Raw genomic sequence first — 17,072 nt, forward strand, 5'->3', positions numbered from 1 at the left:
TTAAGATATACATTTCCCCTTCTCTTTGGGTATGAAAAAAAATTCTCTAACTGCTATACTTAAAAACTTGGTTTCCTTGCCAACAAGCACAATCAACAACCTGTCCAACACATGGAGGATGCAACTGCCTGAATTCCTGACCCCTATTACAAATCAATCAGTAAGGGTACATCTATTTGACCTGCAAGTGTTAGCATCTATTGACCTGGAAGCAGTAGTTTTCTGGAAATACTAAATGAGAAATAAGAAGAGCAGAATTTTCAGTGACTGATGGAGTTATCTAAAAACATTAAAAGCAACTTTTTTTTTCTCAAAATTTAAGTTTGTATTATTCATACTAAAAATAAGTATACCAAACCAATGGGATGATATTTGGTAAAAATTACTTTTATAGAAATAATTAAGAAAGTAACAGGGCTAAAGAAACAATGTTTCATTTTGGTGGGAGTGGAGATTGGTGGAAACCTACTTTATTGTCCTACCCCATTAGAAAACTAAATCTGTCAACAAAAAATTAAAAAAACCCCAACTCTCCTCCCTTTCCCCCTTTGACTTCTGAAATATAGGGCAACTCTTTACCATCTGTTATTTTAAAGCAGAAACAGTAATGAACATATGGACTTTTTCTCTCAACCAGCTGTAGTGTAGTTAAAGTTATAATAATAGCTTTTCTGTAAGATAAATTTACATTAAAAACCTGGCCAGTTAAAAACAAATGGCTCAGCTTCAGAGTCTTACAGAACAGAATTAACAAATTCAGAATAATTCCATGACTTAGAACAGATCCCTCAGAAACTCATCATCACATTCAGATCAGTTTATACAATCAAATAGTTCATAATTCAAGCTTTCTCTTCTTCACTCAAAAATGCCAGAAACTCTAAACAGGTGCAGGTTCCTATATATAAAAAACCAGTAACTAAATCCTCCAAAGCAGATAATATAAATCTCCCACTTCTGTGGGTCACCGAACTCCAATATAGTCTTATTTATTTATGACAGAAGTTATAATATATGTGGAGCACAAACTGCCATCCTAACGTATATCATTTAGTGAATTTCATAGTAAATTATTCACAATGAACTTAAATGAACTGAAGGGAGTTCTTAGCACATTCTGATCCACATGATATTATTGAAAATAGAAATTCCATGTACCTTTATCTGGGTGATTCAAAATCATGATTCTCCTGTGAGCTGTTCTAATCTTGGCCTTGCCAGCAGATGGGCTGTAAAAATAAATTAAAGCGCTTACAATAAATAGTGTCAAATGCAGATTGTAAATTAACAACTTATATGGGTTTTGGAAAATTAAAAATCAGTGAGAATTTCACCATCTTGTGGACAAACATGAAATTACAGTTTTTTATTTCAAACAACCAAATAAATCTTTGACCCAGTTGACATATTGTTTTGTTTCTCTGCATTTCTATCTTCTGTTCTCAAGAAGCTTTTACACAATATACAAGGCATAAGACTCACAGAATTTAGAGTATGTTAAGTAGTGAGAGTCCTTTTTTATAAATCGAATGATCTCTTAACAGGATTCAGGGACATATTTAAATTAATCTAACCCTACAAAATATTTATGAGAGATGCTATGAGAAAAGTTTGGCTGTTTGTCTTCACATTCTAGAGGAAATATAAGCAAGATTTAAAAATCATCAGGAAAATTTCACTTATCTGACATTATTAGGAAGTGAAATATTTCATACAATTGCTAAGTGAAGTCAACCTCTAAGTGCCAAAAATATTTTGGATAGTCTTGCTAATGCATCTTTCTTGCTTCCCTGCCTCTGTAAACAGAACATACTAAACTTGATTTAACCTTTTCTTGATGACTCAGGGGATTATGCACTAAGAACATCTGTTATTACTGTTTTAGAATCTATTAATACCCTAATGGATTATTGAGGTAAGTCTAGTTACTTGCACTTACCTATAATGCTTCCTAAGCTCATGTCCTCACTATTTACAGGTTTGTGGTTTCATTCCTTACTCCCAGCCTGGCAGTCCCTAATTGATGCTATCAGTGTACCTCTCGATTTTGGTGCTTTTAATGTACTATGGGCTGGAAAATCAGATTGTCAAGCTTTTTAGAACTGTATTTAAAAGTAAACAAGTTTTAAGTGATGTTTGACCTTTCTGGATAAAATACAAAGAAACCTGTAATTAATATAAAGATTTTTTAAAAATATATTTTGGCTATTTAAAAGTCTTTAAAAAATTAATTTCCTTTGCATAACCACTGTGATCCAAGATGTGTTGGGATTTCACAGTAATGGAATCCCAGATAAAGTATTACTAAATTAGAAACTTAAATTAGATTCTAGAGCTTAATAATTAACACATCAAATTCATGGGACTATTAGTAACCAAAAAAGGATTAGTGATTTCTTATCCTATACATCTGGACTTTTTTTTTTTTTTTTTGCTATGCTTTTACTAAAAAGTGCCTTAAAAATACAAGATGTGGAGCTGCTAGGTGGTGCAGTGGATACAACACCATCCCTGAAGTCAGAAGGATCTGAGTTCAAATCTGCTCTTAGACATTTAATGCTTCCTAGCTGTGTGACCCTGGGCAAGTCACTTAACCCCAAATGCCTCAGTAAAAAACAAAACAAAACAAGATGCTGTCCTGAAGGAATGGTATTTTTTTTTCTCAATCTCTCCCAAAACTTTGTGTCTCCCAGAGGAAAGAGAGATTTCATATGAATCAGTACCACTGCTTTTTTTTATCTCCTCAATTTCTATGGTGTTGTATGTATAGTAAGAACTTAACAATTTAGTGGAGTATTATGTGCTTAATATATTTAGGAAAACTCTCAAAAATCCTACTGCTATGGTTTAGTGAAGAGAACACTGGGTTTTGTTAGAAGCCCTGGATTTAGACTGTAGCCCTGCAATCTAACTGTGTTACCTTGGGCAAAGACAAATCTCTTCTTTAAAATACCATTTGAGGTCATCCAGGATTCTTCTGATAATCAAAAGAAATAATCTATGTAAATTGCTATGTAAAATATATAATGGTGCTATATCAATTTGAACAATTAAGGATCTAAGCTCAATGTTAGTGAAAAGGATGAGCAATTTTTTTGGAAATACCAACTGAGTTTTATTTTTTCTCAATTACATGTTTAAAAAAAAAACACATATTTTAAAATTTTGAGTTCTAAATTCTCTTTCTCCTGTCTTGAGAAAGCAAGCAATTTTATATAAATTATACATATGCAGTCATTCAAGTCTTTATTTCTATTTTAGCCATGTTACAAAATAAAACATGGACCAAAAAACCAAACCAAAACAAAAGAAAAATAGTTTTTAAAAGTATGCTTTGATTTTCATTCAGATTCCATCAGTTCTTTCTTTGGAGGTAGACAGCATTTTTCAACATAATGAAATGGACAAAAGATTAGCTTCTCCTCAGTCCTGGATCAGGGGGGCCGCAGACTTAGAGGAAAATGTTGGTTAAACAAAATTAAGGGAAGTGTTTTACAAAGTGCTTGCTCAACTACGTTCAGACAGAACAATGTCGATCACCCTGATCTATTCCAATAATCTATGCCAATATCTGCCATTACATTTGCAAATTTTTTGCAAATTAAAAAAAAGAATTTTTCCATGAGTGCAGGAAGTAGTTTAAGGAGAATATTAGCTTTGGGTGTTGATGGTGAGATGTAATGCCTTCTTCCTGACGTGTCCTAGGAAGGAGTTGTACCTTTATAGCTGACTTACAAGGCCAGTATTTTGGTTAAATTACTTGGACTCTTCACTTAGGTTTTAATATATAGTTTTCTTCTTGTAAGCCCCCAATTTTTCCACGTGTAAGCAGAAAGTCAAGTCACTGTTTAACATCAAATGTAACTGCAAGGCTGAACAAGGATGCTTATAAGCCAGTCTCTACTTCTGTTCGGGGCGGAACTCTATTGAGAGGTTCATCCTGGCCAGTAATAAACGCTTTTTAAAATTAAGAACACCTTGGCTGTCCTGAATTTTATTGCCTGGGCTACCTCACTAAGTCCTTCAGAACTGTCTTAGATCATTTTATTGCTGGAATAGCTAAGTCTATCAAAGTCAATCATTGTAAAATATTACTGTCATTGTGTATAATGTTCTCCTGGTTCTGCTCATTTCACTTTCCATCAGTTCATATGTCTTCACAGGTTTTTTCTGAAAGCATCCTGCTCATCATTTCTTATAGTACAATAGTATACCATCATAATCATATACCAGAACTTTTCAGATCATTCCCCAATTAATGAATATCCCCTCAATTTTCCATTCTTTGCCATTATAAAAAGAGTTTGATAAATTGTGTGTGTGTGTGTGTGTGTGTGTGTGTGTGTGATTAGATCAGTTCACAATTCCAGCAACAGAAGTACATTTCTTTCAACTAATATAAATCTATGAAGGCTAGAAACCACATCGTAAAAGTCTCTAAGAAGCTTTGAGCTTGACTTGCCTATGATATGTGCTATGACCATTTACTATCCCTGGGTCTCTGTTTACTCATTTGTGAAATGAGACTGTACTATATGACCTGAAGTCCTTTCCATGTCTAGATCCATGATCTTATGACCTTTTCAGTTCTAATCCCATGACCCTATGAAATGCAGAGGGAATGCTAGGTCCTAGTCTGGCTCTGATGCTTCCTACATGATGTTTAATCAATCAATGAATATTAAATACATATTATGTGCCACAACTTATGCTAAACACTTTGCTAAGTACTGAGGTACAAAAAGAAAATGTGAGATAGTCCCTATATTGAATGAGTTCATACTCCAATGGGGCACATAACAGATCAATGAATTAATCAACATTTATTAAGCATGCATGTGCAAAATTCTAAAAATTCAAAAAGATGTAAAAGACAGTTTTTATCTCAAGGAATTTATAATCTAATGGAGAGAGAATCTGCAAACAGATACATACAAAACATGCTATATACAGGATAAATGAGAAATAATTAACTGAGCAGAAGCACTAGAATTAAGAGAGGTTGGAAAAAGTTTGCTGGAGAAGATGGGATTTTACTTAAAATTAAAGGAAACCAAGGAATTCAGGAAATAGAGATGAAGTGGGAGAGCATTAGAGGTATAGGGAAATGCCTAAAGCCAAGAAATCGAGTGAGTGTATTTTTTTTCATTGTATTATAACAATACTAGTAGGAAGGAATAAAGTACAAGAAGACTAGAAAGTTAAGACAAAGCTAGATTTTTAAAGTCTTTGAAAGCCATACAGTGGGCTCTGTATTTGATCCTGAAAGGGATAGGAAATCACACTGGATTTTACTAAGTAGTTGGTGGCATAACTGACCTTGCATTTCAGCAAAATGATTTAAATTTATTGCTGAATGGAAAATGGACTGGAGTAAAGAAAGACCTGGGGCAGACATATACCAGCAATTATTACAATATCCAGATGTGAGGAGGTAAGATAAGTGTGCACTAGAGTGGAGCATGTCAAAGAAGAGAAGAACATATTGAGAGATGTTGCAAAGGTGAAAGCAACAGGCCTTGGCAACAACTTGGATAGAGAGGATCCAAGAGACAGTAAGGATTTCAAGGTGATTTCTAGGTTATGAGTCTGAGAAACTAAGGGGATCTTGTAATAGGGCTAAGACCAGCCTTAAACCTAAATCACTCTGGCTCTCTTTGACTGGCCAATAATAGGCCCTGGGCAGACCCCAGATGGTCCTTTTTTGGGGTCCTGATTAGCTCAGAGCAAATGTAAATAGCAATTGTTTCTGTTCTGGCCAGAAACCCCAAGGGCTTCTCCTCCCAGACTGATTTTCTTTTTTTTTTGATTAAGCAAAAGAAGTCATTCTTTTGCCTCTTTTCTTAGCAATGGGACCTTGCTCTAGTCAAATTGAGACCTGATAAAGACCAGAGCTTAAAAAGGCCCAGGTCTCCCACTGCATCCAGGTCACTTCCACTCTCCTGATCTGCATCTGGCCATTGGATCTGCATGACTCCACAGGAGAGAATGAGGTCCCGCCCGTTACCTTACCCAGTTCTGCCTCACTCAACTCCATCTCACTCACATGACAAGGCATCATGGGCCCTTCTTGGGACTGAAGAACAAATGGGAGCCCAGGGCCCAAGCCTGAGAGACCCCAGGGATAATAGAGGGCATGACCTGGAGGAGGATCCAGCCAAGGAAACAGGGAAGGAGTAGCAAATAGGGAAGAGAACCAGGAAGGAGTAGAGTCCCCAAAGATGGGGAAAAAAGAGAATATCAAGATGAGGATGATCAACAGTATTAAATGCTACAAAGAAATTAAACAGAATAAGGATGGAGAAAAGGTCATTGAACTGTTGCTGCTTAAGCTCTGCTCCTCCATTTCTTTACCTTTAAATAAAAAAGCTTAACTACTACAGGAAAACAGGTTTAAGGCACAGATCAAATTTGTTTTGGCAAAAAGAGCTCTAAAAAGTAGGGGTTATGGAGAGAGTTACATGAACTGAAACTAAATGAAGTGAGCAGAACCAAAAGAACATTGTACAAAGCAACAACAAGACTTTTTGTGATGATCAATTCTGATGGACATGGCTCTTTTCAATACTACAGTGATTCAAAGCACTTCCAACAGACTTGGGATAGAAAGAGCCATCTGCATCCAGAGAAAAAATTAAGGAGACTGAATATGGATTAAAGCATACAATTTTCACCTTTTTTTTCTTTCTCCTTTTTTTTTCCTTTTGGATCTGGTTTTTCTTGTGCAGCATGATAATCGTGGAAATATGCATAAAAGAATTGCACATCTAAGATACATTGGATTGTTTGCTGTGCACAGAATTTTTGCAGGGATAACTGTTGAAAACTATCTTTACATATACTTTGAAAACAAAAAGCTATTATAAAGGTAGGGGCTAGATGAAAATTTTACGTTCAAGGAAACACAGAAGAGAAGAAACAAGAAATAGGGGAGGAATGATATCAAAAGAACGACAACAAAAAAACCAATCAACAAAAACAAAAACAAAACAAGTAAAATGTATAAGAAGCCTTGCAAGTACAGATTGTTATCAGATGAACAATATGAAGTTTGGCGTTAGGTTTTTTTTTTTCCCTGATAGAGCAGCATCCTTAAATGTAGATCCATGAAATTGTTTTTTTAAATATTTTGATATAGATTTTGATATAATTGTTTTCCCTTATGATTCTATGTGTTTTATTTTATGAATTTAAGAACATGATTCTGAAAAATCCAAAGACTTCATCAAATTGCCAAAGGAATTCCTGATATAAAAATGGAGGAGAATCCTTGGCCTAGAGAGAGTCAATAAAGTTAAGATATATTAAGAACAAGATTTAATCCTGGAGAAAGATCAAAGTCTAGCTGAAATTTTAAATCCAAAAACAACCAGGGACAACTTTTATTTTAAGACTTCATAAAATTGACCCATTATCTCCACTGAACCCCCTATTTAAAAAAACACATCCAATTTGTGAGTTTCCCACTGCTGCAGTAAGCCAGAGTAACCACAGGACAATCACTGACTCTTTGTCCTCCTTTAATCCAATCAGGAGTCCAGTTGTTGATTTGACCTCAGCAGCAGCTCTAGTGTTGATACCATTCTCTCTATCCACATAGATACTATTCCAGGCTATTTCATTTTGCCCAGACTACTAAAAAAGCTACATAATTGGTCTTCCTGCTTCCAGTCTCACTCCTCTCCAATCCATTTTCAATAAAGCTGGAAAAAATAATCTTTCCTAGGCAAATGTGTGAATTGTGTCATTCTCTTGGACAGAAGTACACTCTCATAATGTAAAAACCACTATGAAATTCCTTGTTTTCTCTCTTTTATAAATAACAAATGAGAACTAAGATAAAATAGATGCAAAGAAAATATGCTACATATTAAAGGAGGCTAGGAATTTTTTTTTAGCAAGATTCTACAATGCAAGCTGTGGTGTATCATATCTCAAAGTCTAATAGTGAACTCAGTAAGCATTCAAAGTACCAGAGTAAGTGAAATTTTGCCTATTTCTGAAGGTTTATTTCAACAGCTGCAGATTTTTGTCCTTAAGGCACGAAGCCAGATTTTATGATTGTTTATATTTTCTGCTGTAAGTAGACGCCCGGATTTGATATTTCAAAATATAAACATTCAAAACATCTTTCATCCCTCCAATTTGGAAATATAAGATACATTTTCTCCTTCTGTTTTCAAAGGGCAAACTTGGTCACAGAAGAAAAACAATACTTATGCAATACACCTACCTTATGCCTAAAATAAGACTAGCTTCTCGCCTACTCATTTTCTGCTCAAATCCTCCTTTATAGTAGGATGAAAGGCTCTGTACAGGAAAGAGAGAGCAGGAAATAATTAGTTCCATGCATGAGGTGGCATGACCTCAATCCCATAAGATAGCTATAGGAAAAATAATGCATTTTTTCCAGAATTCAACTTCACATTGTGAAATAGCCATAAAACAATGCTCATTTTAAAGCAACTATGTCAAGGTGAAAACTGTAGCACTAAAAGGACCAGACTTTAAGAACACTTCAAAGGACCAAGCTGTATCAATTGACACAGTGCATTTTTTTAAATTCAGATGTCAAAAGGAAATAAATAATAATATGAAAATTTTTATTTCCAAGTAATATATCTGCTTTTAAATTATTTGCATTTAAAATGGATCTGCACAGATAAGAGTCAGAAATATTCTGTATCAAATATACTCCTTTGTAACCATCACAAGAATTGTTTTTACATACTTGTCCATTGTGCATTTGCCAAAAACAGGTTTTGTTTCCTTTTTGCAGAGCTGTTATACTTCGTAGAGTTACAACTGGGGCACTGTAGCTGAAGAAAGATTCATGCTTTCATGGTAGCTCTAACTTTTTATTTACTACTTGATTGATCTCCTGTATGGCCCTCTCAGATGGCATACAGCTTTCACTAAGCAACACCTTGACATTTTCTTGTCTAACAGGAGAGTATTTGACTTTTGCTTTGGGTTGTTCTCTGAAAGACTCTGAACATATGGATGGAGGATGCTCAGAACAGTTACTAACTTGGATTTCTTAACACTGGTACCTAGTCAGAGTCACTCTAGGCTTCTCTGTAGTTTTCAAAACCAGAGTTTCATGCAGTGGCCCACTCACGTGACTCCATTACTTCTGAGTTCTCTATGGTTCTGAAAAGTAGTCCCAACTATGTTTCACTTTTGCTTTACACAGCTCAAGGAAATGTACATCGAGGGATATAAAGTAATTGCACAGCTACACATTTTTAAAATAGTAATTTCACATCCTTCAACATCATGCTATCATTGCTTCTTAGTATTGTCTTTTTCCAAGTGAAAGAATCTACTGAACAAGTATTTGTTTTTGGTGTCTATTGCCAATCAAAATTTCAGGCCAAATCTGTCTGATTTGTTTGACATTAATTGAATAAATTTACAGTGTATCTCACAAGGCAGCAATTGCTCATCAGCTGTTATATATACATCAGGAATGAATGTATTCTGACAATTTTCAATAAAAGAATCCCAAGATAAGAATGCAGCACAAAACTTGTCCTGAAACAGATTTCACTCCCTTTCATATTTCAGGTCAAAGCAAAGGTATCTCATTATATCTAAGAATCAATTATATGGCTTGGTTTTATTGAGTGCTTCAGGAGCTATTCCACAAATTTTTTTATACTTAAATTTCTTCCACCATGGAAGCAAAGAATTGGAAAATGAGTATCTGCCCATCAATTGGGGAATGGCTGAAGTGGTTGTGTTATATGAAGATAATGGAATATAATTGTTCCATAAAAAAATCATAAATAAGCTGATTTTAGAAAGGTCTAGAAAGATTTACATGAACTGACACTAAGCATCAGAACCAGGAATACAATGTATGTAATAACAGCAAAAATGTGTGATGATCAACTACAAAAGATTTGATTCTTCTCAATGGTTCAGTGATTTAATACAATCTCAATAGATTTTGGACAGGAAATGTCATCTGCATCCAGAAAAAAGAACTAAGTAAACAATGTAACAATCAACAAATACTATGTACACTTCTTTTTTGTTTTTGTTTTTTTAATCTCTCCCATAGTTTTCCCCTTTTGCTCTCATTTTTCTCTCCCAATGTGATTCATAAAGCAAGGTACATTAAAAATAAATTCACTAGGAAAAAAATTCTTCCACCAATAATACCATGAAAAACAAAAAACAATGAATTTTTCTAATTTCTCTAATATAAATGGCTATTTATTGCCTATTACTCACTGGTCATAAGCATTTGTGCATTTCTAATTGCATTGATCTTTGAAATTAGAACTAAAGAAAGGAGACTTGTCTTGATGACATAGGTTATAAAATATTCAGTAGGACCAGATGAATATATAATAATATAAAGGTGTTTCAATAGGCCTCTCACTGCATGAGAAGCAGATGAATCATCTTTACCTTTCGGTTATTTGGGCTTTTCATTTCTTTTATCATGAATTTGGGTCTGACACATATTGTGTTGTTTATTACCTTTCAGATTATCAGCTATAAAAGGAACTTCAATGATCTACTAAGGATCACTGAAATCAGATGAATATTCTTCCTCATGCATGACAATTTTAGACACATCATCAAATTTCCTATATGTAAATTTGTCATGAATTTGGATGGGTCATTTCATATTAGTTCTAAAAGCTGTTGATATGAAAGTCTTTTAGACATTTTATCAGCAAGCATGCAAGCAAAGCTATAGTATTATGATAATCTAACTATAAATTCTGAAAAAAATTATAAAATTGGGAAATAAACAATAATTTAGTCAAAGAGTAGAAACTACATATAAGGATAAAATTCAATAACTATATTATTCATAAGGTTTTATAAACATTTGATGAATTCTACTAGTACTCCAGAGGGAAATGAATAATAAATTAATGTTGAAGAATTTATTTTCATTTGCAACAGACATATCAAGTACTTAAGTATTTGAAGCATTTAGTCCTTATTGGTAGAACCACATTCTATTTCTTTTTATTATGTGAATGCTAAAAAACATAGATATGAATGTTGTCCCTGATTTAAATAATCCTGAAGAAATCATTCACCTGATACATGATCTTCTTTTTAACTATGAAGCTTAGGTCCCCTGATCCAATAGGAAAGGACCTCAGAGGTTGTTCCCTGCAATGTACTCATTCTATAAATGAACAGACTAAAATTCAAGGAGACTTGACTTGCCCACAGACACACAGACAGCAGGAAGTGCTGAGGGGTTGGGGGAAGTCTTGAAGTCAGTCTCTAACTTCAGCATCAGCACTATTTCCAATGTATCAAATTTGTCAATTACGGATTGATAGAGAAAAGGGAAGAACTGGCAAAATATGGTAAAGACAGGCTGGGGAAATGTAGGTCAAAAGGAATCAAATGAAGGATTAAGATGTAACTGGCAAGAAAGATCTGTTTTTGTGGTGAATCAATAATGACAGCTGTTGAGAAATACCTACTGACGAGAAACAAGACAGACAGGTAAGGATTTGGGGACAGGAAGATGGAGTGGAACAGCTGCTCAGTGATTAGGAATGATGTTGAGGGGTCAATAAATTGGAAAGTAAAGAAAGAAAGGAATTCTCTTTATAATAAAGGTATTATTTTGGGACACATAGCTACATTAACCTCAAAATATTATTGTCAGTATTTTTTCGTTAATAGATCTCCTTCCTCACTCCTCTAATTTGTGTATGATATGACCTTTTAGATCTACATTTTGAATACATTTGGAGCTCACTGTGAAATAACATGCTTAAAGTACTTCATAAATCTTCAATCACTACATAAATGTTAGCTATTATTATTGCTCTTGTTGTGGTTCTTCTTGGGTGTAAGATGTTGACCCAAATCCATTTTCTACCCAACTGCTTTTCACTTCTAGTATGGTCTTTGGTTTTAGCGAACACTAAGCTACTCTTCATTTGCTTCTATATGTCATTTACTTAATCTGTTCCACAATCGATTTTTTCATTTTTTAACCAGTACCAGTTAGCACTGATGAGTACTGATTTATAATTTCAGATTTCATATTATTCCCATTTTTTATCATATTCCTTGAATTATATACATAATATATGTAAGTATACATATATATGCATATGTTTTTGCATACATGTGTGTGTGTGTATAAAGATAGAGATTACTGGGATAATGCTAGTCACACTGCTTAGCTGAAGGGAGAGGTGACAGTGTCCTGTAGTAACTGGGATTGCATTACCCTAACCACAATATTATGGTTAGGAATCAGAAAGGGTCCAACTCTACCACGGGTAAAAATACATACATGGCAAGGAATTAACAATAAGCTCCTGTTTGCCAGTATTAAGTTAGACAGGATGAAGTCGCGTTGTTAAGTCACAGTCTGTCTGCATGGCCGGATCAAATTGCATATCCCACTTCCACCAAAATGATCTGGCCAAAGCAGTCTCATTAGCTTTACACGATTCCATTATCATCTTTCTGTAGATGATTTCCAGCACTATATATCCAGCCCTATTCTTTCTCTCCTTGGTTCTAAATAAATATGTGCTAAGTTCCTTAAATCAACAAAGGCAGAATACAACTTTGTAGCTTTCCCCTCAAACTCACCCCTCTTCTCAAGTTCCAAATTTATGTCCACACCACCATCATCCTTCCAACCTCCCAGGCTTACAAGCTCATAATTATTGTCAGCTCTTTTATTTCCTTCACCCACATAACCAATCATGTGCCAAATCTTGCCATGTCTGTCTCCATCCCCTCTTTCACATACTTCCCTTTACCTCCTCTCACAAGGCTAGTTCTAGTAAAGAATTTTATTACCTCTTGCCTAAATTATTACCACTACAGACTTGTCCCATCCTTCCTCTTCCCAATTTATTCTCCACATTAAAAATTCTCAAGCTTGTTGGTCTTAGGAGCCCACACTCTTAAAAATTATTGAGACATTCCCAAAGAGTTTTGTTTTTTTTTAATGTGGGTTACAAATCTTTTTTATATTAGAAATTAAAATATTTTTGTATTACTGTGAAAATAATTTTGATCTTGTAAACCCCCATAAAAGGTTCCTTGAGGCTCAAAGACCACATTTTGAGAGCTATTGCTCTAGAATAATGCCTGGCACATAGTAGGAATTAATAAGTGTTCATTAAATGAATAAATGTAAAATCAATATTTATATGCATTTACTACATACCCTGCACTGTACTAGACTGTGCTATTATTGTCCCCATTTTGCAGATGAAGAAATTAATGCAAACAGAAGTAAAGGGAATTACCCACAATCAGAACTAGTAAGTATCTGAAGTCAGATTTGAACTCAGCTTTTCTTGACTCTTAGGCGCAGGGTCCTCTTGCTGTCCATATGGAGCTGCCAAAGTGACATCCTAAAGCATTGCCCTGATTACATTACTTCTCTACTGAATAACAAACTCTTCAAAGAACATTTATTTAGTTTATGTCAGGGGGCTGACATGATCAAACCTGTATTTTGTTAGGTATGTGGGGAATGGACTGGAATGAAGAGACCCTTGAGACAAGATGTTTCATAATACCAACAATTTCTGTTTTTCATCTGTTACAACTATGCTTAACATCTGGAATATAGGAAAACAAACTGTATTAAGACTAATGGTCAAAAAGAAATAAGTCAAATGTGTAGAATACTTCTTTCTCACATTTTGGAAAATGTTTCTTTTCCTAGATTCTTCACCTCAGGAAGCTGTGAAACTTTTCATTTTCAAAGAATGTCAGTGTTTTGTCAGATGTATGGCTTTTCATTACTTGTGCTATAGTCACAAAACCCAATGATAATGAAAGCTAGTAATTTGTCAATGCAGTTATCAATGTTGTTGTTATTATTTTTACTAAAAGGAGAATAAAAGGGGAAACACCACCTCCTTATGCACACACCACTTATTCAGCAATGGCCCACTCAAAGAAATATGACCAGAAATGGATGCAAACTGTAAAACATTTGTCCATTTATAGGAAAAATTAGTTTGCTATAACATAATTAATACAATTTCTCTAAAAAAAAATCACTGAGGTTATAAAACATATTTTAGAGATGCCAATAAGAGAGAAGATGAGTGTGCTTACATTCCTCAGTTATTATACTGTTGCAAGCAGCTTCTCAGAGAAAAAAAAGTCATTTTAAAGATAGGTAGGTAACCACCAAAATGGTTTGCAAATATGTTTATACTGTATAACATATAATTTTAAATAGTGTGAAAACTTATTTGTACCATTGAATAGCATTTTAATGTCACCCTGCTTAGACTGTGACTAAACCCCAAAAGAATACGAGATAACAATTTTATATTTTAAGAAAGTAAACAGGAGACATACTTTTAACTTTTAATTATACTGGAACTATGAATAGACAGCATAGGATAATTGGACATATTTAGGAAAATCTGAAGATAAATTGGGATCATATTTCCTGACAGTACTGAATCAAGGGAAATATGAAGATATGCAGAATGGGACCATGAGAACCATTCTTTAACAGTGAGAGGAATAATCAGCTAATCCAATTTTTCTATTATTCCATACTGGTTCTCAAGAACAGAGCATCATTGAGTGGCCAACTGCTTAGTGTTGCTGTCCCTCTGGAACTTTTTGGGTCCTCTGAGACTTTGGGATTATTAAAAAGCAATGCCTCATTATCAAGTACTGAATAATTGTTTATTTTGTTTCCAACTAGGGCTTCCACATTCTACATCTTAGCAGAATAATGAGAAAATCGAAGTAATACAAAGCAGAGGTCTCAAACTCTTACAATACTCCCCAGTGCTGCCCAAATCAAATTAAAATATAAGTGGGAAATAAATAAAAAATACAAGAGGATACAGATAATGTTAATGTCTGCCTGTCTAAGTCAATAGGAAGCCACAGAGATCCTTTTGCAAGATTTAGGGTTGTTCTTTCCCTTGGAGATTGACACCACTGTCCTAGAAAGAACTCTGATTTTCTATATGGCCCATCCAAATCATAATCATATTAAAGATATGTAAAGATCTGGGATCGTTTTTACACCTAAAACTATTGTTAAATGATGACCACCAAATTTTTTAAATGAAGATTTTAAGAAAATCAAGTGAGACAAAATCCTTATGTAGTTAATCCAGTCTGAAGCTCAATGTCTCCAGGTGACTGACCACAAGACTACAGTCACAACAAGAATGAGTTTTTTAGACAATAGGTGTAATGTTCTTTTGGTTCGGTTTTTTGGGGATCTCTGGAGGTTTTTGAGCAGCCTTCTTTTCAGTTCAGTAATCACCACAAGAGCAGCCAGGTGTTAAAGTCCAAATTCTTTATTGTCTCCTTGTTTGGGGCTGGGCAGCTTTCTTAGAGGCTTTCCGGAGTCTTGGTTTCAGTGGAGAAAATGGAGGAGAGCCTGCCACCAGGAGCCTGACCAAAGATCAAATGAATCTCTCCTTGGTTCTGAGACCTTGAGCTCCCACCCCAAGTCCTTTGTCTTCTCTGCCTCTCTGTATGAACCTGGCTGAGGTCCTTAGCTAATATGCTCTACACTGAGTATAAGCCAATCATTATATCCCTAGGAAACCATTATTTGTTGTAAGATTAAATCAGTCATACTGAACTTAGAGAAGAATTAAACATCATGCTAAACTAGATAACCATTGTCTCATCAATTCCAATTAGTTAGTACCTTGTTTCAAGTTCAGACTTCTGGCCCATAACAAATAGATATCAAAAGAGATGGCGTCTGAGGTGAAGCCCCTGAAGCATCATTTTATCTCTGTATGACCCTCAGCAAGTCACTTAACCAATTTGTGTCACAGTTTCTTCATGGCATCACTTATTACTATGCCTGGCACAGAGAAGGCAATAGATAAGATAATGTTGTTCCCTTTTCTTTTCCCTGTCCCATTTTTGCTATTTAAAAGAACCAAGGTGGTCCTGGTAACTAGTCTTTCTGCTGCACTATATACTGATTAAAAAAAGCAACAAAAATAAAATACAAGTCCAAAATACTCTTTTGTAGTTACTGTTCTAAATGTAGTCAAATGAAAATAAATATAAAATTAGAAAAACAATCTTCTCAAGTACAAGATGGCAAAGGACTAGGTTTTTACAGTGCAACAGCATAAAATTTGGGAGTTACACTGCAAATTAATTTTAACTCACTTCCATTAAAATCTTAATTGGATAAATTCATGGTGTGAAGGTGCCTATGGGTTCCCTGAACCAAACCAAGAGAGCAAAAAGCTGATAAGGTCCTACATCAAGCTGAGAAGGTGAGTATGAGCCCCATTACGCCTGTCATGCTTCAATAAGGACAGGCCAAAATAAGTTCAGGAGGCTCATCATCGGTTTAGCCACAAAGTAATGAATTTTCCAGTATCTTAAGTAATTCTTAAAGATGAGGTCTTAAATTGTAGGGTTCAAATCTTGCCAATTTCTCCAATAGGACTGAATCTATGATCCTATGATACCAGACTGTGTGTCTAGATGGGGACTATTACCATAGCAACATCAAGAAACTTTAGGAATGGAAAACAAAATAATTATGACTGTGGTATTCTGTTAAGAAATTCTAAGGAAACTGTTTATAATGCTACTAAGAAAGCTAAAAGGGGACTTATTTATGGTTTTAATTGTGTATATGAAGGAATAGGAGTGGTGACTATTGTTTCCAGAAAAGGAAGAAAAAGGAGGGAAAATGAGATTAATTTGTTGTGTAGTAGGGAGGTTAGAATTAATCAGAAGGAAACAGATTCAAATCCCATACTGGACACTTAGTAGTTGCGTGACCCTGGCTAAGTCCTTAAACTATTTATGCTGGTTTTCATTTCCTGTAAAATTAAAAACAAAATTTTTTTTTAAATAAAAAATGTTCAGGTATTATTATCCTCATTTCAGAGATAAGAAGATTGAGGTTCAGAAAAGATAGTTTCTTGGCCAAGGACACATATCTCATAAGTGGCAGAAATGGAACTTAAATCCATGTCTACTGACTCATTCAATACAATTTTACTTAATCAGATAGCAGCATGATCTATGGAAACTCTCCTCACTTAAAGAAAGTTAGAAATGGATTAACAAAGTTACAG

The 17,072-nt window shown here is 34.6% G+C and overlaps 1 protein-coding gene across 1 annotated transcript in view; it reads right to left on the reverse strand.

Annotated features, from left to right (window-relative positions):
- DNAJC15 (DnaJ heat shock protein family (Hsp40) member C15) overlaps nucleotides 1-17,072 on the reverse strand; it is a 58,806-nt gene that overhangs the window by 13,717 nt on the left and 28,017 nt on the right. Inside the window, exons 4-5 of the mRNA XM_051983860.1 lie at nucleotides 8,234-8,310; nucleotides 1,159-1,229 (exon numbers count right to left, since the gene is read on the reverse strand). Coding sequence (XP_051839820.1) covers nucleotides 1,159-1,229; nucleotides 8,234-8,310 — 148 coding nt within the window. The remainder of the gene's footprint in view (nucleotides 1-1,158; nucleotides 1,230-8,233; nucleotides 8,311-17,072) is intronic.

Source organism: Antechinus flavipes, chromosome 3 (genome assembly GCF_016432865.1).
Source record: "Antechinus flavipes isolate AdamAnt ecotype Samford, QLD, Australia chromosome 3, AdamAnt_v2, whole genome shotgun sequence".
Lineage (NCBI taxonomy): Eukaryota > Metazoa > Chordata > Mammalia > Dasyuromorphia > Dasyuridae > Antechinus > Antechinus flavipes.